At 39.2% G+C, this 25,942-nt stretch overlaps 1 protein-coding gene across 9 annotated transcripts in view; it reads left to right on the top strand.

Annotated features, from left to right (window-relative positions):
- Positions 1-222: 222 nt before the first annotated feature.
- Positions 223-25,942, top strand: part of LOC133253059 (serine/threonine-protein kinase MRCK alpha-like) — a 66,354-nt gene continuing 40,634 nt past the window's right edge. For 2 of the 9 annotated variants that reach the window (XR_009738160.1, XM_061426265.1), the window contains exons 1-6: positions 223-621; positions 4,595-4,688; positions 5,062-5,192; positions 7,182-7,246; positions 11,873-11,949; positions 24,503-24,613. Coding sequence is in view for 8 of the 9 variants with exons in the window: in XM_061426265.1 (XP_061282249.1) it covers positions 551-621; positions 4,595-4,688; positions 5,062-5,192; positions 7,182-7,246; positions 11,873-11,949; positions 24,503-24,613 (549 nt within the window). In the remaining variant the exon portion in view is untranslated. Of the gene's footprint in view, positions 622-4,594; positions 4,689-5,061; positions 5,193-7,181; positions 7,247-11,872; positions 11,950-24,502; positions 24,614-25,942 lie in introns of those variants that run through there. The other 7 variants (XM_061426267.1, XM_061426272.1, XM_061426270.1 and 4 more) reach the window with 5 other exon arrangements.

Here is a 25,942-nt window from a genome sequence, read left to right as displayed (position 1 = left end):
AGAACGGGGCAACAGAGTATGAAATGGTTGGATAACATCACTGATTCAATGGACATGAGTTTGAGCAGATTCTGGGAGATAGTGAAGGACAGGGCAGCCTGGAGTGTTGCAGTCCATGAGGTCACAAAGAATCAGACACAACTTAGTGACTGAACAACAACAATATAAATTCATATCTATTTCATATATGTGTGTTATATATGAAAGTTCAAGTCATAGATAATGTCTAATGATCTAATATCACAGTGTCATCACCAGAATACCCTCCTGGATGACTCTCATTCTGTGTTCCAGGGAATGATTTCCTCCTTTCTCACAGGCTGGACCATTACACATGGATGCCCATCAAGCCTGCACAGTTGAGTCTTCTCACTTAACTGCCACTGAAGTCAGAACTGACCTTGGAACCCTGGGGCAGCCCCAGGGAGCAGCAGTTGGCCTCACACTGGCAGATCCTTTGGACAATTGGATGACTTAGAGCTAGACTTTCCGGCCTTCCTTCTCCATCAAGATTTCCAGGAGGGGAAACCCTGGGACTTTTCATGTCACTATGAGCAAAGACAGAGCTTCCTTATTCTATAGGTTGAATGATTATAAGCCTTTAAAGAACGCATCAGAAAGGTATGTCAGGCCCATCTACAGTTTTTTTCCTGTTAATTTACCAGTTGTTGCTGAATCACTAAGTCGTGTCCAACTCTTTGCAACCACATGGATAGTAGCACGCCAGACTCCATGGGGTTATCAAGGCAAGAATACTGGAGTGGGTTGCCATTTCCTTCTCCAAATTTACCAGTAATAACTCAATTATACTTTTTAAAAATATACACTATATAGCATTTATACTTAGAGCTGGATCTCTGGACTTCTGCTTTCAAAATGTTTTTTAAGCTAAATTTCTAATTTCTTTTCTCACTAATTATAACAAGAAATGGTGCTTAGAAATACAGGTCACACTATTTTTAAATACATCATGAAATTAATGAACTAGGAAACTAACTGTGTTTATCAAACATCCTTCAATTTATTTTCTTGATTTATCAAGTTTAAGGTTTTGAATGAGACTTAGAATTATGACACTTTCTGTGAACTCTTTTTTGGTGTATGTTTAAAAATAACAACAAAAAAGTTGTGTGTCCACAATACGCAAATATAAATATGTATACACAAACATACATACATATGTGTGTATATACAAACATACGTAAATATATTTTAGGGCAATTTTTTAAAATTTGAATATAGTCTATATTTTAGTTAATAGTGTGTCAATGTTGAATTTCTAGTTTTTTATTTTTGTACTGTGATTATATAAGAACTGTTCTTATATTTAAGTATTTAAGGGTAATAAATCCTTGTGTCTGCAACTTAATAATTTAGAAAAAAATATGGAGAGTGAGTGATAGACAAAGTAAATGAGGCAAAATTTTATATATATATATATACACACACACACACACACATGTATATATGTATCTATATATCTTTTGAGGTTTGGGTATATTGTTCAGTTGCCAAGTCATGTCTGACTCTTTGCAACTCCATGAACTGCAGCATGCCAGGCTTCCCTGTCCTTCACTATCTCCTGGAGTTTGCTTAAATTCATGTCTATTGAGTCACTGATGCCATCCAACCATCTCATCCCTGTCTTCCCCTTCTCTTCTTGCCCTTAATCTTTCCCAGCATCAGGGTCTTTTCTAATGAGTCGGCTCTTCACATCAGGTGGCCAAAGTATTGGTGTTTTAGTTTCAGCATCAGTCCTTCCAGTGAATATTCAGGGTTGATTTCCCATAGGATTGACTGGTTTGATCTCCTTGCTGTCCAAGGGACTCTCAAGAGTCTTCTCCAGCACCACAATCTGAAAGCATCAATTTGGCACTCGGCCTTCTTTATGATCCAGCTCTCACATCCATTCATCACTACTGGCAAAAGCCATAGCTCAGACGATAAAGTGTCTGTCTACAATGCGGGAGACCCGGGTTCAATCCCTGGGTTGGGAAGATCCCCTGGAGAAGGAAATGGCAATCCACTCCAGTACTACTGCCTGGAAAAATCCCATGGACAGAGGAGCCTGGTAGGCTACAGTCCATGGGGTCGAAAAGAGTCGGACACGACTGAGGCACTTCACTATTGGCAAAATAATATGTTTTTTAATATGCTATCTGAGTTTGTCATAGCTTTTCTTCCAAGGAGCAAATGTCTTTTCATTTCGTGGCTACAGTCACTGTTCTCAGTGATTTTGGAGCCCAAGAAAATAAAACCTGTTACTGTTTCCACTTTCCCCCCATTTATTTGTCATGATTTTTTGAATGTATATATTTCAGATGCTTCTAACTCCTCTGCCAGCTAAATAAATAATCATTTTCCATTTGTGTCTTAATTCTCAGATGCTTTTAATACATTTAGACTCACATTAGTCCTAGGAGGTAGAACCTAATTGGTTCCCAGGAATATGTAACCAGTGCCTACACTAGTCTCACTGTTATGTTTCTTCCTTGCACGTACTTTGGTTTGTGTGTTCTGTCTAAACTCTTTTCATTATGATTTGTTCGTTGGCAATTATTTCCTTTTAATTTCCCTAAGAATTTGTTCAAACACTGCATCCTGTTTGCTTCTTTGATTATTAACATGCAGGAAAGCCACACTAGAAAAAATTTTTTTCTCTTAAAAGCCCTTCATATATATCATGCATCACATGTAAGTATATATGAGATGTATGCTTGTTTCAAAAAGTTCCACTATAAGTAAGTCAGAAAGAAAAACACCAATACAATATATTAATGCATATATATGGAATTTAGAAAAAATGGTAATGATGACCCTATATGTGAGACAGCAAAAGAAACACAGATAGAAAAAACAGACTTTTGGACTCTATGGGAGAAGGCGAAGGTGGGATGATTTGAGAGAATAGAAGTAAAACATGTATATTACCATAAGTGAAATAGGTCACCAGTCCAAGTTTGATGCATGGAACAGGGCACTGAAAGCCAGTGCACTGGGACAACCCTGAGGGATGGGATGAGGAGAGAGCGGGGAGGAGGGTTCAGGATGGGGGACAACCATGTACACCTATGGCTGATTCATGTCAATGTATGGCAAAACCCACCATAATATTGTAAAGTAATTAGCCTCCAATTAAAATAAATAAATTAATTTTTAAAAAAGAATTCTGATAGTTCCACTCCAGTTCTAACTCTGGCATCATATGGGAGTTTAGATCCAGTTTATTATTTACTGACAATACTTTAGATGTAATCATAAGTTACTAATTATGTTTCTGTGTTCTTGTGTTTCCTGTCTTCCCTCTCTCTTGAATTCAGTGTTTGTTTTGCACTAGAGAACATCCTGGAAGACTTCTTTCAGAAAAGTCTGTGTTGTACACTTCCTACCTCTTTGTATGTCCAAAATTTTCTTTCATTTGCTTTTATACTTGCATTTTTTATTTGCCAGCCTCAGCATTTCCTAGAGAGTGATAGGACTAACTATCCCATTAACTGAGTGATCCTCTGGGAATGGAGGTTTAATGCTGTTATATTAATAAAGTAGTGTAGACTGTATGTAATACTCGTGTGTGTGTGTGCATGTTCAGTCGTGTCTGACTCTTAGGAATTTTCCAGTCAAGAATACTGGAGCAGGTTGCCATTTCTTTCTCCAAGTTATCTTTTTGACCCAGGGATCAAATCTGTCTTTTGTGTCTCCTGCATTAGCTGGCAGGTTCTTTACCAGCTTAGCCACCAAGGGACTCATACACTATGCTTTCCAGTAAGCTATTTTACATATGGGCGTAGTGTGGATTTTCAATGATTACATTAATATTTTAATTAGTCTCTAAGAAGAAACAGTTTGGAATAGTGACCTTCCTTAACTAAGTCAGTAAAACTATAAGCTGAGCACCAAAGAACTGATGCTTTTGAACTGTGGTGTTGAAGACTCTTGAAAGTCCGTGGGACTGCAAAGAGAACAAACCAGTCCATCCTAAAAGAAATCAGTCCTGAATATTCACTGGAAGGACTGATGCTAAAGCTGAAACTCCAATACTTTGGTCACTTTGGCAAAGAACTGATTCATTTGAAAAGACCCTGATGCTGGGAAAGATTGAAGGTGGGAGGAGAAGGGGACGACAGAGGATGAGATGGTTGGATGGCATCACCGACTCAATCGACATGAGTTTGAGAAAACTCTGGGAGTTGGTGATGGACAGGGAGCCTTGGCGTGCTGCAGTCCATGGGGTCACAAAGAGTCAGACACGACTGAGCGACTGAACTGAACTGACTGAAAACTATCTTTGCCTTGAATTAATTGTTTCTCCAACAACATGATCTGAACCTGGAAGAAGTCTACTGTTGTCCAGTGTGCCCTAAATCTGGTCAACCATTTCACATTTTTTAATGAGCATTATAAAAATCCAGGATAACATATATTTTAGAGGTATCTCTAGATTTTTACCCTTTTCTGTTAGTCAGAAATTATTTGTTATGACTCCTTAAATACTTTGTGCTAAGATTCACTGTCCTGTATCTTTCTTTATTCTCATTAGGTTGGTTAATTTTTTTCCATGTTTGCCTTTATCTGTCTTTTACTTTCTATATTATAGCATCAAGGATGAAAAAGAGGCTCAGGACTTGGTGTTAGAAAAAACCGAAGAAGAGGAGTCTTTAAGAAATTCCAGCTTGGTTTTAGGAGCAAGAGTGAGTGTCAATCACAGCCCAGAAAGGCTCATAAAATGGAAAAAAGGAAAGCTAAAATGATGATAATAAACTTGCTGAATAATCTCAGTTCATTGGATTTCAGCCTGAAAAATGCCTTTTCATATGAGATCAGTCCTACTTTTTTTGGAAAGGGAGGCAGTTACCAGAATTATAAGAATAAAAATGAGACTGTTCACATGAATTTTTAATACTATCCCCAAATTTATTGAAAAATAATACATTTTAACAATCAGTTTTCTGTTTACTATTCAAGAAAACTAATAGTCCCCAGCACCTCCTAACTTTTTCTAGAGGTGATTTAAAATTTTGTAAACTTAAGATGGAACTCAAACCTACTTACCTGATTTTGTAGAAAATGCCAGGGGCAATGGAGCGATGTGATAAACTGGATATGTCAGCTATGATTATGTTGGAGTCAGCTTTGGACAGAGAGAAAATTTCCAGAAAGATCCTCCCAGAGGCTGTGCCAGTCACTCTAAACTGGTGAGACCAACTGATACCATTTTTTAAATTATTGTTTTATAATCTGGTTGCAAAGTGTTGTGTTTAGTTTCTTCCTAAGACAAGTCGGAGAAGGCAATGGCACCCCACTCCAGTACTCTTGCCTGGAAAATCCCATGGATGGAGGAGCCTGGTAGGCTGCAGTCCATGGGGTCGCTAAGGGTCGGACATGACTGATCGACTTCACTTTCACTTTTCACTTTCCTGCATTGGAGAAGGCAGTGGCACCCCACTCCGTGTTCTTGCCTGGAGAATCCCAGGGACGGGGGAGCCTCGTGGGCTGCTGTCTATGGGGTCGCACAGAGTCGGACACGACTGAGGCGACTTAGTAGTAGTAGTAGTAAGACATAAAGTATGGGTTTTTTTAAAGAATAGATTTATTTCTATGAAAAATGATGAAAGTTTGAAACCAATTAGTTACTTTTAACATATGTACTTTCAACAGGCTTTAATTGATTCCAGTATCTCTACAAAATGATACCAATAATACTAAAAACTAAATCATCTGTGAATGAAATTTCTGTTGTTCTCTCCTTATTTGCAAAATTTCCTTGATTCACAGGTTCCCCAAATCCTCTAGTAAGAAATACCTTGTATACGTAGAAAAAAATCTTTTGAATAGTAATAGAATGAGGTAAACTCAAAATGAGGCATATTTCCCATGGACCTTTAACTATTAAATGACCTTTAACTTCTACTGAGGTTAGTTTCCATATATTTTTAATTATAGCTGTAACTTGGCAATATGTGTATTTTTTAAAGGCTGCCTCTCTCCATTCTGTTTGCTGGTCAGTAAAGCAGTTTGTTTTATTCTTACCACAAACATAGAGCAAATTAAACCCCAATAATGTGTATGCTGCTGCTGCTGCTAAGTCGCTTCAGTCGTGTCTGACTCTCTGCGACTCCATAGATGGTAGCCCACCAGGCTCCCCCGTCCCTGGGATTCTCCAGGCAAGAACAATGTGTATGACAATATGATAATCATACAAATAGACAGTAAACATAACTAATAAATACATCAGTGTATTTGAAGTGGTATAGTGTCAGAGAGTGGAGAGGCAATGGCACCCCACTCCAGTACTCTTGCCTGGAAAATCCCATGGATGGAGGAGCCTGGTAGGCTGTAGTCCATGGGGTCGCTAAGAGTCGGGTACGACTGAGCGACTTCACTTTCACTTTTCACTTTCCTGCATTGGAGAAGGAAATGGCAACCCGCTCCAGTGTTCTTGCCTGGAGAATCCCAGTGATGGGGGAGCCTGGTGGGTTGCCGTCTATAGGGTCGCACAGAGTCGGACAAAACTGAAGCGACTTAGCAGCAGCAGCAGCAGTATCAGAGAGTAAAAGGAAAAAAAGCAAGAAAATTCAAAACCAGTGTGAAAATATAAACATGACAGCTGTTTCCTACATCAATGTGCTCAAAAAGAGTCATTTTAATGAGTCAAGAAGAAATATAAGCCTCTGAGGGCCTCTGAGGGCTTAAAGACTAATTCATTTAACTGTAGTTATTAACATTTGAATCAGCTTCAATGTAAAAGTTGAAATACTTAAAGCCAAAAGCTTCATATGTTACAAATGATCCAGTTATACAGTATACTTCATTTAAACATGAAAAAGACATTCCTCAGTATGTGGATGATACAATGTAAACAGCTATCTGTATAATCTTCCAGAAAAAAACACATTATTTCATCTTATGCACAGAGCATCTCAGTTCACACATTTGCTTAAAAGTAGGCATGTAAATCAGACAGAAAATAGTATATGTATATACATTTATTTGCTCCACTATTTCAATTCCCTATGAAATAAATCCGGATACATTTTATCTGGAATGTTATAAGTAATAAATTCAGCTTGACTGAAGTCTCTAATTGCATTAGCCCTACATTCCAGTTAAGTGAGATCCACTTATAGGTCAGTCTCCTGCACTTTGCATTTAATGGTGTCTTCCCTTTTCTCTGCCTCTTTTAGTAAAATGAAAGCCAGAGAGAAGTACCAGTCTGATCTGTGGTTAGAAATTGAACACCCGAATAAAGGTGAGACACTCAGATCTAAAGGGTATGGGGCTAACTGTTGCCTAAATCAGTACCTATTGCACTCCATGTCCATGAGTCCAGTTAACTAGGGAACCAGTTTACTATGCAGGTGGAAGATTAGCTCTCATAAGCCAGCTTGGAGCCAAGGTTAAGGTTTGTGTGTATGTCTACTCTTGTTTGATAAAATGTTCAAAGAGTCATTTTGTTTGGTTTTATTTTATACAACTTAAGAGATTTTTCTGTCACAGTGGAAGCAAAGTATTTTACTTTAAGTGGAATTACCTTTTATAAAGACCTTTTGTAATACAAGTTTTTCATTTTGTACCAGTCACATTCCAGTTTTGGGAAGCTTCCATGTGTCACAGCATAAGGCAAAGCCACTCTGGCAATGGGAAAATCTGCTATTCAAATTAAACAGAGTCAAGGCAGCGCATGTCTGTGTGTTCAGAGCTGTAGGAGTCAAAGTGGGGAGATGGCGAAGTGCAGCTGAGAAGACATCATCATGGGAGATGCCTAAGATTTGCATCAGGATGCTCCTGATCCTCCTCCACTTTTTTCCCATGGTGCATTTTTAAAAATCTTTTAATTGGAGGATAATTGTTATGTTGATTTCTGCCATACAACAATGTGAATCAGCCATAAGTATCTCTGGTTCCTCTGCCTTTTTTAAAACCAGCTTGAACATCTGGAAGTTCACAGTTCATGTGTTGCTGAAGCCTGGCTTGGAGAATTTTGAGCATTACTTTGCTAGCGTGTGAGATGAGTGCAATTGTGCAGTAGTTTGAGCATTCTTTGGCATTGCCTTTCTTTGGGACTGAAATGAAAACTGACCTTTTCCAGTCCTGTGGCCACTGCTGACTTTTCCAAATTTGGTGGCATATTGAGGGCAGCACTTTCACAGCATCATCTTTTAGGATTTGAAATAGCTCAACTGGAATTCCATCACCTCCACTAGCTTTGTTCATAGTGATACTTCCTAAGGCCCACTTGACTTCACATTCCAGGATGTCTGGCTCTACGTGAGCACAGAAGAATTGATGCTTTTGATCTGTGGTCTTGGAGAAGATTCTTGAGAGTCCCTTGGATTGTAAGGAGATCCAACCAGTCCATCCTAAAGAAAATCAGTGCTGGGTGTTCATTAGAAGGACTGATGTTGAAGCTGAAACTCCAGTATTTTGGCTACCTGATGTGAAGAGCTGACTCATTTGAAAAGACCCTGGTGCTGGGAAAGATTGAGGGCAGGAGGAGAAGGGGACAACAGAGGATGAGATGAATGATAGATGGCATCACCAACTCAATGGACATGAGTTTGGGTAAACTCCGGGAGTTGGTGATGGATAGGGAGGCCTAGCGTACTGCGGTTCATGGGGTTGAAAGAGTCGGACACGACTGAGCGACTGAACTGAACTGAACTGATACATAAGGGCCTTCCCTCTTAAACCTCCCTCCCACTCCCCACCCCTCTAGGTTATTACAGACCATCAGGTTGAGCTCCTGTGTTATACAGCGACTTCCTACTAGCTACCTATTTTATACATAGAAGTGTATATATATCAATGCTACTCTCTTAGTTCATCCCACCCTCTTCTTCCTCTACTGTGTCATCAAGTCCATTCTCTATGTCTACATCTCTATTCCTGCCCTGAAACTAGATTCATCAGTACCATTTTTCTAGATTCCATATATATGCATGAATATATATTTGCTTTTCTCTTTCTGACTTACTTCACTCTGTATGACAGACTCTGGATTCATCCACATCACTACAAATGACCCAATTTCATTCTTTTTTATGCCTGAGTAATACTCCATTTTATATAGAATTTATTTTAAAAAATAAACTGTGGTGGTTACCTTTAATCCTTTGAAGGGATATTTCATTTTCTCAACAGAAGCTGCTTCTTATGCAAATATGTTAGTGGAGCTTCCGCCTGTCTGAGTTCACCATTCCTTTCATTCCACAGTTTTTTGGTTCACATTGGATTGTATCAGAGTGGGATGAACCTGCAAGAGCTGATCAACATTCTGGAGGGGAAGGAATAGGTGAATCAGGAATTCAAGATAGGCAAACTCTGGAAGTAAATATTTGTCTAATAAATATTTGTGGGTTGACTTTTTATGGACAGTAGAAGAAACAATTAAAAAGAACTTGAGTATCCTTACAAAGACAAGAACCAAGATAGGTCCTAATTCAAGAGAGAGGTAGAATAAGTGATGCACTGAATACAGAATAAGTGATATAGCAAGTTCAGATGGTGGTGGCCTCAGGGCAGATGCTCCAGCAAAGGAATCAAGGCCAGGGTATTGCTCACTACAGAGAACCAGTAGATGGGGTCCTTCAGGACCCCAAAACCTTGATAAGTGGGAGTAGTGCTAAGCTTGACATTTTTTTGAAGGAACCTAAAAACAAAGACTATATATTATCACAATACTTTATCAAGTTAACATTTTAAGCTTTTCACATGAAGTTTTATTTTTCAGTTCAGTTCAGTTCAGTCACTCAGTCGTGTCCGACTCTTTGCAACCCCATGGACTGCAGCACACCAGGTCTCCCTGTCCATCACCAACTCCCAGAGTTTACTCAAGCTCATGTCCATTGAGTCAGTGATGCTATCCCACCATCTCATCCTCTGTCGTCCGCTTCTTCTCCCACCTTCAATCTTTCCCAGCATCAGAGTCTTTCCCAATGAGTCAGTTCTTTGTACCAGGTGGCCAAAGTATTGGTTTCAGCTTCAACATCAGTCCTTCTAATGAATATTCAGGACTGATTTCCTTTAGGATGGACTGGTTGGATCTTCTTGCAGTCCCAGGGACTCTCAAGAGTCTTCTTCAGCACCACAGTTCAAAAGCATCAATTCTTCAGCACTCAGCTTTCTTCACAGTCCAACTCTCACATCCGTACATAACTACTGGAAAAACCATAGCCTTGACTAGACAGATCTTTGTTGGCAAAGTAATGTCTCTGCTTTTCAATATGCTGTCTAGATTTGTTATAACTTTTCTTCCAAGGAGCAAGCGTTTTTTAATTTTATGGCTGTAGTCACCATCTGCAGTGATTTTGAAGCCCAAAAAAATGAAGTCTGTCATTATTTCATTTTTATTTGTCACAGTTTTATTTTTACCATTATTTTTTCCCTGAATGCTGTAGAGCAGTACAATCCTTATGCAGTATTATGTGACATTTCTGAACACATTTCCTTATTTGACTATTAAGTAATTGTGTTAGCAATTTAGAGCTGGAAAATTCACACTCATGGCAATATCAGTTGTTAAATGTATGCTTATTGGAGAAGGTCTAAATTCCTACTTTTTCTTCTCTTGTATTTAAATAAAATTATACTCATACCATAAGGTTTTATTTTTTAGTTTATTTAAAGTTCATACAATTGCTAAATGACAATGTATGGAATTTCTTTAAAATTCCTTTAAGGGAAAAAAGAAACTTGTAGTTGGCTATTTTATTTTGTCTAAATAAATAAAGCCTTGATACTATCATAAAAGTTTTAAGTATAATTAATATTTGTTTTATATCTGCCTGTGTTCTTCTTATAGATAACTTAAGCTAAGAAATGCATACATTTGACCCTCCATATCTGTGAGTTCCATGTCTGTGGATTTACCCAAACTCAGATAAAAAATACAAAACAAAAGATTTATGGAAAGTCACAAAAAAGGAAAACTTGACTTTGCTGTGCACCATTCTATTTACATAGAAATTATATTGAATTTGCCAGCTTCCAGCAACTATTAACATAGCATTTACATTTTATTCAGTACTATAACTAACCTAGAGATGATTTAAAGCATAGAGGATGTGGGTAGGTTATTACATGCAAATACTACATTACTTCATGTAAAGAACTCGAGCATCGGAGGACTTTGGTATCTGCAAGGGGTACTGGAAGCCATATCCTATGGATACTAACAGATAATTGTACTAGGTACCTGGGTTAGGAGGTTAGGAAATTGATTCCTGCTGTGGGGAGAAGCTAACATAGAAAAAGCATCTATCATTGGCATGACTATATTGCTAAAATCCCCTTGAGGCTTCTAAAAATGTTTCAAAATTTATTTAAATATAATACTATTAAGGAAAAGAAAGCAATGACTTGACACGCAGGAGTTAATTCATGAAAACTTACATAATTTATTTATATAGTTTCATTATAAGTTTGCATAAATTTGCTAAAATTATTTCATTTGAGATGCATAATTCTCAGATATATTTAATATATAAAAATACATATAAACCTATTTTGATTTAAATATGTACACAAGGACTTCCCAGGTGGCACTAGTTTTAAAGAACCTGCCTGCCAATGCAGGAGATGTAAGAGACGTGGTTTCCATTCCTGGGTCAGGAGGATCCCCTGGAGGAGGGCCTGGCAACCCACTCCAGTATTCTTGCCTGGAGAATTCCTGGGACAGAGAAACCTTGTGGGCTACAGCTCATAGGGTCGCACAGAGTCAGACACAACTGAAGCAACTTAGCACACACACACATAGGAAGTCAGGTTATCTCCAAAAATATGGTCTGAAAACAATTTTAAAGAGATTAAGGTTGAAAAAGGCATGAATGTTGGTTTCAGTTTTCTCATTTATAAACTGCTTGCTGTTGTCTTCCAGGTTTAGTGCTACAAGACCCAAGTTCGTCTTCCTTGGCACTTTTTAATACAACTTCTAATGCTGTGGCTCAGTGTGAAGTAAGTACTAAAATTCTTGGATATGTGCTGCTGCCACTTCAGAAGTCACTGGTGCTTTCAGAGTAGCACTTCCGTTTGCAATAAAACTCTTTTTTTTTTTTTTACTATAAATTTATTTATTTTAATTGGAGGTTAATTACAATATTGTATTGGTTTTGCCATACTTCAGCATGAATCCTCCACAGGTATACACGTGTTCCCCATCCTGAACCCCCCTCCCTTCTCCCTCCCCGTACCATCCCTCTGGGTCGTCCCAGTGCACCAGCCCCAAGCATCCAGTATCATGCATCGAAAACTCTTTTAATATTCCGTGGGAGAGAACTGGAGGCTTGACATAAGCACATAACAAAGAAACAGTTTTCATGGAAATAAGGCTGCAAGGTTATGTAGGCTGTAAAGTCATCTATATTAGAATTAAAATAAAATATTTTACATCGTGAATTCTGACACACATAGAGAAAAGTACGTACCTCTGTTACCTGCTCTCAGGTGAAAATCGGAAACATGACTGATGCCCCACAAGTGTGCCCGTCCTCAGAAACAGCAAGCCCTCTCTTTCTGCTGGGGGCAATTGCTACTCTGCTGCTCACCTTGCATTTTGTTATGTTTTTACACTCAGTGAATGTATGCATCCCTAAACAAGAGGATTTAATTTTAGTATGTAAGTAGAATCACCCTGTACACGTTCTTTCGTATCACAGCTTTGAGTGGGTGAGTCTCATTTATGTGTAGTAATAATATGTTCAACTGTATTTCAATGTATGTGATCATCCATTATGTGAATATACAGTAGTTTATTTACCCATTCCGTTTTTGGGGAATCCTTGGATATGTGTCTGGTTCCAGTCAGGAAACTAAGAACTGTAACAGTTAATAGAGATGTTTCACTTTATCTATTTATTTTTAAAAACTTTATTTAGGTGCAATTGATGTATAAGTGATGTACATATTTAATGTACGTACAATTTGATGACTTTGTAGATACTCATACACCCATGAAACTATCACCACAATCAAAGTAATACATACATCCATTACCTCAAAAAATTCCCTTGTGCTTCTTTTTATTGTTGTTGTAGAAACACTTTTGTCCCCACATTGCTTGCTGGATCTTAGTTCTCTGACCAGGGATTGAACCGAGGCCCTCAGCAGTGGAAGCAGGGAGTCCTAACTACTGGACTGCCATCCCTGGCAGAAATATGGTCTCTTACTGCCATTCCTGTAAGAACACTTAACATAAACCCTCTTAACAAGTTTTCAAGTACACAATGCAATACGGCTAGCTATTGGCACAACTTTGTACAGCAGATCTCCAGAATTTATTCATCTTGCATAAGTGAAACTTTGTACTCGTTGACAGACGTTTCCCCACTTTTCCTCTCCTCTAGTTATTGGCAACCAGCATTCCACTCTCTACTTCTATGAGTTTGACTTTAGAATTTTCCCATAAGTGGAATCATGTAGTATTTGTCTTCTGTAACTGGCTTATTTCACTTACCATAATGTCCTATGGGTTCATTCATGTGAAAGTGGAAGTGTTAGTCACTCAGTCATGTCTGACTCTTTGTGACCCCACGGACTATGAAGGTCCAGGATTTGTTTCCTTTAGAGTTGACTGGTTTGATCTCCTTGCAGTCCACGGGCCTCTCAAGAGTCTTCTCCAAGTCCACAGTTCAAAAGCATCAATTCTTTGGTGCTCAGCCTTCTTTATGGTCCAACTCTCACATCTATACATGACTACTGGAAAAACTATAGCTTTGACTATACGGACCATTGTTGGCAATGTCTCTGCTTTTTAATGTTGTCTAGGTTTGTCATAGCTTTCCTTCTGAAGAGCAATTGTCTTTTAATTTCATGGCTGCAGTCACCATCTGCAGTGATTTTGGAGCCCCCCAAAATAAAATCTCTCACTGTTTCCATTGTTTCCCCATCTATTTGCCATGAAGTGATGGGTCTGGATGCCATGATCTTAGTTTTTTGAATGTTGAGTTTTAAGCCAGTTTTTTCACTCTCCTCTTTCACTTTCATCAAGAAGCTCTTTAGTTCCTCTTCACTTTCTGCCATAAGGGTGGTGTCATCTGCATATCTGAGGTTATTGATATTTCTCCTGGCAATCTTGATTCCAGCTTGTGCTTCATCCAGACGAGCATTTCGCATAATGTACTCTGCATATAAGTTAAATAAGCAGGGTAACAATATACAGCCTTGACATAATCCTTTCCCAATTTGGAACCAGTCTCTTCTCAGCACCAAAATCTGGTTTAAGGTTCTCCAGAGGAACAAAACCAACAGGAATTTATATCACTATCTATTTGTGTATCAATATCTCCTTCTGGTTATATTCCATAATCATGTGAGCCAATTCCTTATATCTGTATCTTTTTATATGTCCTTATGTTTATATATATATATGTGTGTATATGTTTTAATCTTTTATTTATTTAAGGAAATTATTTATGATCTATTTATGTGAGACAATTTCTTATAATGTCTGTATCTTTTTATCTATCCTTATGTATACTTATGGGCTTCCCAGGTGATGCTAGTGGTAAAGAACCCACTCATCAATGCAGGAACCATTAAGAGATGAGGGTTCAATCCCTGGGTCACAAAGATCCCCTGGAGGAGGGCATGGCAACCCACTCCAGTATTCTTGCCAGGACAATCCCATAGACAGAGGAGCCTGGCAGGCTATAGTCCATAGGGTCAGAAAGAATTGAACATGACTAGCGACTAAACAGTTAAATGAGATTGTAAGAGTGAGACCCTTGTCTGATAGTATTGGTGGCCTCTTCCATATGAGGGCACAGTGAGGAGCTGGCTGTCTGCAAGCTAGAAAGAAAATTCTTACCAGAAGCCAACCACACTGGCACCTTGATCTAAAACATCCAGCCTCTAGAACTATGAGAAATATATGCCTGCTGTTTAGTCACCTAATCCATGTATTTTGTTTTGGCAGCTGTAGTTGACTAAGACACCCCTCAAATTATTTTATGTGGTTAGTGTAACCTGATACCTAAACCTGATAAGGAATATTTTAGAAGGAAGAAGTCTAATCTTACTGGTGAACATACAGAATTCTACTTTTGACATTAATGAGTATTTTGTTGGTTCTATACCTGTTATGAAAAATATAGGTTTTGTCTTAACTGAACACACAGCTTTAAATTTTAGCCACTCATTAAAAGATTATCGAGGGTAAGGCTAAGATAATGATGCTCATGTGTTTGTTAAAGACAAAGGTATACAATCCACTATTTTGGCTGAAGTTACAGAAGCATTCTTTGAACTTTAGTTTGAAATTTAACAAGAACATCCATGGCTTCAGCTGTGCTGATTGCCATGTCCTTGGAACAGTTCAAAGATTATATACACTGTTTTCATTATACTTCATCACTTTTGTCCAGGGGTAAAACATCTGCACCATACACATAGCAAATCTGACCTTTTGTATACTCTTAGCTGTACAGTGGGAATTCTCATGAAATCCTGCAATTGTTGAAAAAATTTTTAAGTCTTTAAAAAAAGTTGCTAAACAGAATAAAAAGAATAACTCAGCATGACCAATTTGGTATAAGACCCTGATGCTGGAAAAGATTGAAGGCAGGAGGAGAAGGGGACAACAAAGGATGAGACAGTTGGATGGCATCACCAACTCGGACATGAGTTTGAGCTATCTCCGGGAGTGGATGTTGGACAGGGAAGCCTGGCAGGCTGCAGTCCATGGGGTTGCAAAGAGTCAGACACAACAGAGTGACTGAACTGAACTGAACAGATACACAAAGTTTCACTTTCAGTTCAGTTCAGTTCAGTCCAGTCGTTCAGTTGTGTCCGACTCTTCGTGACCCCATGAATTGCAGCACACCAGGCCTCCCTGTCCATCACCAACTCCCAGAGTTCACTCAAACTCATGTCCATCGAGTCGGTGATGCCATCCAGTACCGGGGTCCAGCCCCGGTGGATCCAGGGAATTCGAAGCGGGGACAGCGTCGGTGAGGATCAGGAAACAACTGCTTAATTAAATGTTAATTAAGGATATAAAGAGTAATAGAATAAGGATAGCTCAGTGAGGAAATTCAGTGGAGAAAAGAGGCTGAAATAAGGATAGCTCAGTGAGGAAATTCAGGGGAGAAAAGAGGCTGAATAATTCAGCCAGAAGGTGAGAGAAAGAACGACATGGGGAGACCAAGTTTCTGTGAACAAGGCCCACACTTTATTTTCCAAAGTAGTTTTTAATACCTTAAGTTATGCATAGAGGATAATGGGGGAAGGGATAGAGTCATGCAGTAAGCCAGGCTTTCTTCCTGCAAACTTATCATATGCAAAAGTTTAGGTGATTTGCATCATCTTCTGGCCCAGAGGCCTGTTAACATTTTAAGACCCTTTCTTCAGAAAACTTATTTTTCTCTAAAGGTGACTAGTCAGGCGCCACCCTCCAAAAGCATTAAAGTTGCATTCCTATAGGGCAAAGGTGTGGTGGGCTGTAACAAGAAAAAGAATTAATTCAAGGTTACAAGATTTCAAAAATTAAAGCTACTACTTACACCAATTATATTAATCAATACACTGCCAGGGACACAGCAGGTAAGGGATATGGAAACTTAGCAGCAAACGTTGTCCCAACAAGTGAAAATCCCTTCACCAATACAATTTCTAATCAATCTTTTAACTGCTCAAAGGAATCTGTATTCAGACAGTTTAGAACATCTCATGCCTCTCACAGTTGGAAGGCTCTGAACAATCACATGTGGCCGGAAAAACCTATTCAGGCAGGCTAGAGGACTTCCAAAGGAGTTTGTAGGTTGAAACACTGTCACACCCAGGAATTATTAACTGGAGCTGTAAGTTAACTTTTTTCAGAGAGAGGTAATGGGGGACAGCCCCCCGTAAAGTCAGAGGTGTAGGTGAGAGCACAAAGCAGAAAGTAGGCAGACTCTGGTTTTGGGGGTAGATGCTCGAGAATTTCCAGAGGGACTCCTGGGGCTCGATCCCGCCTTTGCGTATGCCGAGCCTCCTTCCTCATGACCTTTGTCATGGGTGGAGTTCCTCACGCTGGCTCCCGGCAGTGATAGAATTCCAGTTGAGCTATTCCAGATCCTGAAAGATGATGCTGTGGAAAGTGCTGCACTCAATATGCAATATGCACTCAATATGCAATATGCCGGCTCCCGGCAATCCAGCCGTCTCATCCTCTGTCATCCCCTTTTCCTTCTGGAAAATGAATCAACATAACACAGTAACACATTAAAAATATAACATAGTAACAGATTAAAAATATTAAAAGTCTGGCTCAGTCTCTTGTGGGGTCACTGCTCCTTTCTCCTGGGTCCTGGTGCGCACAAAGTTTTGTTTGGCCCTCCAAGAGTCTGTTTCCCCAGTCCTATGGAAGTTCTGTAATCAAATCCCACTGCCCTTCAAAGTCAAATTCTCAGAGGGTTCTCAGATCCCCAGGTTGGAAACTCTGTTTTGGGCCCTAGAACTTTTGCAACAGTGCAAGAAGGCAATGGCACCCCACTCCAGTACTCTTGCCTGGAAAATCCCATGGATGGAGGAGCCTGGTAGGCTGGAGTCCACAGGATCGCTAAGAGTCGGACACGACTGAGCGACTTCACTTTCACTTTTCACTTGCATGCATTGGAGAAGGAAATGGCAACCCACTCCAGTGTTCTTGCCTGGAGAATCCCAGGGACGGGGGAGCCTGGTGGGCTGCCATCTATGGGGTCATGCAGAGTCGGACACGACTGAAGTGACTTAGCAGCAGCAGCAAGAACTTCTTTGGTATAATTGTTCTCCAGTTTGTAGGCTCAGTGGCTCTATGGTGGGGCTAATGGCAACCTCCTCCAAGACGACTTATGCCACACAACTGTGCCTCCCAGGTCTGCGGCACCCAGAACCCCTGTCCCCACAGCAGGCCATTGCTGACCTGTGCCTCCACAGGAGACCCTCAAACACTCAAAGGCAGGTCTGGTTCAGTCTCTTGTGGGGGTCACTGCACCTTTCCCTGGGTCCTGGTGAGCATGAGGTTTTGTTTGTACCCTCTGAGCATCTCTAGCAGTTATGAGATTTGATTCTAAATGTGGTTACACCACTCATACCATCTTGTTGGGACTTCTTTGCCCTTGGACATGGGGTATCTTTCTTTTGTGGGATCCAACATTATCCTGTTGATGGTTGTTCAGCAGCTAGTTGCAATTTCGGTGTTCTTGCAAGAGAAGATGAGCATACATCCCTCTAGTCCACCATCTTGATTTTCATGGATTAAAAATATAAATCATATCATTTCAATAAAAGCATAAGAACATCTGAAAAATTTCAACAGCCTTTTATGATAGAAAAGCAAAACCCTTCTTCCCAATCTAGAAATAGAAAACAACTTTCTTTATCTGATCAAAGATATCAGCACCAGCAACAAAAGTCATATATAATAATAATATTTAATATTATATAATTATCATTATATGTTGTACAATATTATTATCCTCCATCCTAAGTCACTTCAGTCATGTCTGACTCTGCAACCCTATGGACCAAAGTCCACCAGGCTCCTCTGTCCATGGGATTCTCCAGGCAAGAATACTGAAGTGGGTTGCCATGCCCTCCTCCAGGGGCTTTTCCCAACCCAGGGATCAAACCCATGTCTCGTACCTTCTCCTGCATTGGCAGTTAGGTTCTTTACCACTAGCACCACCTGGGAAGCCCTCTTTACCAGTAGTGCCGCCATTATATATAATAATAATTATATACTCCAGTAATTTGGCCACGTCATGCGAAGAGTTGACTCATTGGAAAAGATTCTGATGCTGGAAGGGCTTGGGGGCAGGAGAAGGGGACGACAGAGGATGAGATGGCTGGATGGCATCACTGACTCGATGGACCTGAGTCTGAGTGAACTCCGGGAGTTGGTGATGGACAGGGAGGCCTGGCGTGCTGAGATTCATGGGGTCGCAAAGAGTCGGACACGACTGAGCAACTGATCTGATCTGATGTATATAACTGTATAATGGTGAAATACTGAAGCTTTTCTATTTTTATATTTATGAACAAAGTATAAAAATGAAAAGTATGAAGTGCAAAAAAGTATAAAAATGAAAAAATAAAAAAATTTATGTTTATGAACATAAAATTCATTATGAAATTGAGGATCTTTTCAATAAATTATTAGAATTATTAATAGTTTAGCAAGGTGGTTGACTACCATATCAGTATATAAAAATCAATATACAGAGTATATTATATGTACAGAATATGTTGACTGCAATGTCAATATACAGAAACAAATATATGTCACATCAATATACTCAAATCAAATGCATCTCTCTATATGAATATTAAATAATATGAAGTAATTATATTAGAATATTAAATAATTATCTTTTGAAACATACACCATTTACAATAGCATAAGGAATCAAATATTTAGAAGCAAATCTAACAATAGCTAGAAGGCTTCTAGGAAGAAATATTATAAAATTTAAAGAGGGATATTTGAAAAGGCCTAAGTTAAATAGTCTATAACACTAGATTGAAAGACACAATATTATAAAGATATTAATTCATTTTTTTATTAATTTATTTTTTAATTGAAGGATAATTGCTTTACAGAATTTTGTTGTTTTCTGTCAAGCCTCAACATGAATCAGCCATAGATATACATATATCCCCCTCCCTTTTGAACCTCCCTCCCATCTCCCTCCCCACCCCACCCATCTAGGTTGATACAGAGCCCCTGTTTGAGTTTACTGATAATACATCAATTCAATCAAGATTCCATCAAGATTAAAGATCTAATATAAAATATCAAGATTAAATATAATCCTGATTAAATTCTATTCTCTTCATGAAATTTGCAATGTGGTCACACATCTCTTCTCTACGTCTGCATGTCCATTCCTTCCCTGCAAATAGGTTCATCAGTACTGTTTTTCTAGATTCCATATATATGCATTAACATACTATATTTGTTTTTCTCTTTCTGACTTACTTCACACTGTATAACAAGCTCTGGGTTCATCTACCTCACTACAATTGAGGTGTAGTTGTACAAACATAAAAATGTGTTCCTTTTTATGGCTGAGTAATAGTCCATTATATATATATATAATATATATATGTATGCATATATGTATATGTATCACATGTTCTTTATCCATTCATCTGTCAATGGACATCTAGGTTGCTTCCATGTCCTGGCTAGTATGAATAGTGTTGCAGTAAACACTGGGGTACATGTGTCTTTTTGAATTGTGATTTTCTCAGGGTATATGCCCATAGTGGGATTGCTGGGTGATATGGTAGTTTTATTTCTACTTTGTTAAGGAATCTCCATGTTGTTCTCTGATGTTTTTGATGTGGACCATTTTTAAAGTCTTCATTGAATTTGTTACAATATTGCTTCTGTTTTATGTTTTTGGTGTTTTGGCCACAAGCCTTGTGGGTTCTTAGCTGCTCAGCCAGAGATGGAATAGGCAAGTCTTGCACTAGAAGGTGAAGTCTTAACCACTGGACTGCCAGAGAAGTCCCAGAAATTCAGGATTTATTATAAAACTACAATCTGTAAATTAAAACAGTATGGTATTTGCAAAAACATAGATACATAGACCAGTGGTGTATGACAGTGCCCAGAAAAATTTGTATTAGAAATGCTTAATTTATTATAAAACTGGGACTATAGAACAGTGAAAAATGATCATCCAAACACAAGCCTTAGAGTAGAAATAGATGTTTACAACACTACAAATAACAAAAGCTCATATCTAGAATATATAAGGAATTTATAAGGCAATAATAAAAAGACAGTGAACCTGATGGGAAAGTGGCAAGAAATTTAACAGGCTATTCATAAAAGAGGAAATCCAAATAGACAATGAACATATTAAAAGTTCTAAACCTCATGAGATGCCACTAGAGAAAATAAATAGCTAACACAGAATGATTACAAAAGCAAGTGTTGGTGAGTATTTGAAGAAATATGAATCTGCATATTGTATAATTCCATTTCTAGAAATATATCCTGTAGGAATGCTTGCATATTTTATGCCGGGAGGTATGTAGAAGAATGATTGTAATAGCTAAAACACAAATGTCCATCAAAATGAATGAATAAAGAAATTAGGCTATATTAATGTAATGAAATACACTATATCAATAACAATGAATAAATTACAGCTATACACAACACCATGAATGAATCTCATTAGCATAATGTTGAGTGAAAAAGTCAAGCACAAAAGACAACACACTATGAGCAAAATTAAACTCTGTGTTTTGTAGTCTCAGCTGGTTGGTAGTGATGTTCTTGGATAGGAATGCCCAGAGCATTCACCTGAGCCATAGTACTGGTAGTGAGTGCCACACACAATCCTCTCCATCACCACAGGGACCACTGTGTGTCTGGCCCGAGCCTAGTGATTCTTATTATGATAGCAGGATGCACTTAAGTAAAAACTATAAGGGAAATCTGAGGAACATGATTGATCACTCACAGGCCCTGGAGGGTACATGGCACACCCAAGGGCCACACAACAAGGTGGCAGATCGAGAGAATGGGAGAGAAAGGAGACTGAGAGCTCTGATTTTACTGGCATAGAGGGTGGGGTGTCTTGAGTTTCAAGGTTTCACTCTATGTTGCCTAATTTAAAGCTTAAAAGTGCGATTCAGGGGATGGGAGAGGACAGATGGGTCTCTCCAGTAGGCAGTTACCTAGGTTACTGAGAAGTTTCCGAAGGGAATCTTCATTGGTAGGAGTAAATTAACTCCTTATCTACTTGTTTTGCTGATAGCTGTGTCGTATAGCTAGCTTGCTTATGCCCACCGTAATGGTCATGGCCCTCCAGGGAACAGGTCTATTAGCCATGTTGTTCAGTCACACAGTCATATCCAACTCTTTGCGACCCAATGGACTGTAGCACACCAGGCTTCCCTGCCCCTCACCATCTCCCAAAGTTTGCCCAAGTTCACACCCATTGTGTCGGTGATGCCATCCAGCCATCTCATCCTCTGATGCCCTCTTCTCTTTCTGCCTTCAATCTTTCCCAGCATCAGGGACTCTTCCAATGAGCCAACTCTTCACATCAGATGACCAAAATACTGGAACTTCCGCTTCAGCAAAAGTCCTTCCAAAGAGTATTCAGGATTGATTTCCTTTAAGATTGACTGGTTTGAGGTCCCTGCTGTCCAAAGGACTCTCAGGAGTCTTCTCCAGCACCGCAGTTCGAAGGTGTCAATTCTCTAGCACTCTGCCTTCTTTATGGTCCAACTCTCACAACCATATGTGACCACTGGGAAGACCATAGCCTTGATTATATTATTAGCAATAAGTGACAGCCAATCTTGCCGGTTTTAAATTTCCAGCCTGGTGCCTCAGATGGTAAAGAATCTGCCTGCAGTGCAGGATACCTGAGGTTTGATCCCCAGGTCAGGAAGATCCCCTGGAGACGGGAATGGCTGCCCACTCCAGTATTCTTGCCTGGAGAATCCCATGGACAGAGTTGCCTGGTGAGCTACAGTCCATGGGGTTGCAAAGAGTTGGACAGGAGTGAGCGACTAACACTTAGAGTGTTAGGCTCAAGTATTTTGTTGGGAGCCTTGTTGATCTCTAAAATATTAACCACATAGAAAACTGTGTGTGCATGCTCTGTTGCTCAATCATGGCCAACTCTTTGTGACCCCATGGTCTGTAACTGACAGGCTCCTCTGTACATGGAATTTTGCAGGCAAGAATACTGGAGTAGGTTGCCATTTCCTAATCCAGGGCATCTTCCTGATCCAGGGATCAAACTCACATCTCTTGGGTCTTCTGCACTGACAAGTGGATTCTTTACCACTGTGCCACATAGAAAATTGTACCTAGAATCAATCCAAAAGACAGACTTTTAAATTCTCCACACCAAAAAAAAAAAAAATCAATAAAATATACAAACAATAAGTCATATTTCACAGCAGTGGTCACATGAATTAACAATGGAAGATACTGTATCCAACCTGAGAAAATGAACAGGGCATTTGGGGATTTAAGCCACGTGTCTGAATTTGCCTTGAACTGAAAACAAGCTTAAGATATAATTTACTAAGTAAAGCTCTTTGCTTTGCACATTGTCAATTATTTCTGCTTTTTATTATTTGGCTTTATTTTCTGAAAAGAGTTTGTTCTGTTAGCCCCAAAACATGCTCATACAAATGCACAGGACATTTTGACAATTGTGGCTCTTGAGACTAAGGGGGGTGCTCAGGCAGGTTGGCCTTTCAATAATCTCTACCAGCTCCCCTACCCCTAAACCCCAGTTACTGCTGCTATCACCACCACAACCACCACCACCATCATCTCATGCATATTAAACATTATGTGTAGAGAAAACAGCAAAACGCTCTCTAGTACCATGTGAAACACTCACTGTGTGTATGCAACCCCAGGAAGGCTGACCTATAGCTTCACCTCATCTTCTGATTGCGCCTCACTTATATAAAAATCCTGGAGCTGCCTCTGCATTTTAAGAAACTTGATAACTTTGGAAATCACTAAATTATGCACTACATGATCTTCCAAAGTAAAGTCACAAAAATTCTGACAATAATAGATGTTGACCTTTAGGTGCCAGTATTTCTATGCTATTAAATAAGCAGGGGTTTATATTGGTGCCATTAGTCATACAACCATGATCAGTTTCATTTACTTTCATTTAATGTCTAATTCATTGTGGGTGGGAAAAATTCTTGTCTTCCTTCTATTGGTCATAAGACAGAATAACAGGAGAAAAGCATATACATTTTATTAAATTTTTACATGTACATGGGAGCCTTCCCAAGAGAAGACCTTAAGTGACCAGAGTAAGGAAGATTTTATACTTTTTTAGGCAAAGGTACAATATATTTGTGAAGAAATGATAAAACAAAGAGGTTTGGGTTGAGTCACAAATGGTGAAGTAACAAGGAAAATATGGGTAGTTTAACAATCATATCTTTGTTTATGCAGCCTTCCTAGTCTTGAATTCCGTTTCTGGTGATAAAGTTTTTCCCTCCTCCTGGCACAGGGAGGGTTATTTTCACAGAGAAGATTTGTATTCTTCTTCCTTCAGGAGAACAAAGGAGGGCCAGATATACTTGCATGGCTGTTTCTCAAGTACTTTAATTCAAGTAATCAATATGCCAAAGTGACATACCTGGGGGTGACATATTCTGAACCTCTTCACCAGGTGCCCTCAGTGACAGAGTTCTTATCTGTAGTTTCTGATTCATTTCTCTATAACCCACTGTGAATGGAGTCCACCTGCTTTTTTTTTTTTATGTCATGGTACTTCCACATGGAATGGAATGATGGATGTGAAACAGCACATTCTGAAGAGAAGTGCTCAGAGGTGCAGGTGGGAACAGCTGTGTCCACCACTGAAGGATTATGGCTGCAGTTTTGTGTGTTGACATAATTCTTACAAAAATACTAAAGTTACAGTTTTATCACCCATTATTGGAAAGTAGTGTTATGTTCATGACTTATGTTAAGAGTGCTGAATTCTATACAGTGATCTCTTGAATTTTTGTTTTCCCTAACTTGTTTTTCTAGGGCGATCCAGTTGACAATATATTCGAACAGAATCTAAAGATCAAGTTTTACATCAGTTCCAGGTCCACATCTCCATCTTCATATAGCGAAGACGAAGCAGACACAGTGAAGGTACCTCTCTGGGGTGGATTTGCTTCAGAACTTTTCACTTGTACCAAACAAAAGGAGACTGAATCCTGTTCAGAAACAGTGCCCTTTCTTTCTAATCAGAAGCATTGCTTAGATAGGAACAGTCTATAGAGAATATTAAGTTTATCAGGTGATAGTTAATATTAAGTTTAACTGATAACCATGTCCATGAGGGGACATAGTCTGGCAGGGAGAGAGCTCTCATTATTTTCATTGCTTTAATTAACATCAAGGAATTAAGCTGTAACAGGAATATTTTACATAATCTTACCACAACATAAAGTCTGGTATTAGGTAAGGCATAAAAATACATTTGCTGAACAGACTCACAAACTTTGAAAACAAACTTATGGTTACCAAAGGGGAAACTTGGGCAGGGCAGAGAAGGATAAACTAGGAGTTTGGGATTAACAAATACACGTGCTGTGCTGTGCTTAGTCGCTCAGTTTTGTCCGACCCTTTGGAATGACATGAACTGTAGCCCACAAGGCTCCTCTGTCCATGGGGATTCTCCAGGCAGGAATACTGGAGTGGGTTGCCATGCCCTCCTCTAGGGGATCTTCCCAGCCCGGGGATCCAACCCAGGTCTCCTGCATTTCAGGCAGATTCTTTAACATCTGAGGCACCATGGAAGCCCCAAAATACTGGAGTGGGTAGCCTATCCCTTCTCCAGGGGATCTTCCCAACCCGGGAGTCAAGCTGGGGTCTCCTGCACTGCAGGCAGATTCTACATCAGCTAAGTTACAGGGAAGCCCATAAATCACTATATTCTAACATTAAATTAAAACAAAACTGCAAATAGTCCTCCTGAGGCCATCCATCATGCAACAACAACAAAAAAACCCCACAAACAAAACAAGACAAAAAATACTTTGCTCCTGTTCTTACTAAAATGTAGGATAATTTTATGTCTCACATAATGGTACACAAAATAGCTCTTTGTGGCCCTTTATGATAATCAGAGAACATGACTCTTCTGCAAATGTTTCCTCCCGAAATCAAAGGGTTTGGTGTCTCCCAGCTCATATTTTCCATCTTCAGAAATGCTATTTCCCTCCTCTGCATTCCACTCACTCTGATTAATCTGGGTAGGGTTTCTTGCTACCCACTCTGGAATCCTGGGGACTAGGTGGTGAGTTCTCCCGGAGATCCCTGGTTTAGTTTGGAAAATTTTCAGTGTGGTTTATAGCCAGGTCAGACATTGTCTTCAAATTCTGCTCAGAACATTTAAATTTTTGATAACTATTTTATTTTATTGTTTTAAAATTTTAATAATATCTCTCTCATGGAGGAAGAAGGTACAAGGAATAA

Source organism: Bos javanicus, chromosome 8, assembly GCF_032452875.1.
Source record: "Bos javanicus breed banteng chromosome 8, ARS-OSU_banteng_1.0, whole genome shotgun sequence".
In the NCBI taxonomy this organism is placed as follows: Eukaryota; Metazoa; Chordata; class Mammalia; order Artiodactyla; family Bovidae; genus Bos; species Bos javanicus.
The sequence above is the reverse complement of the archived record's forward strand: the minus strand, read 5'-3'. Positions and strand labels throughout refer to the sequence as shown.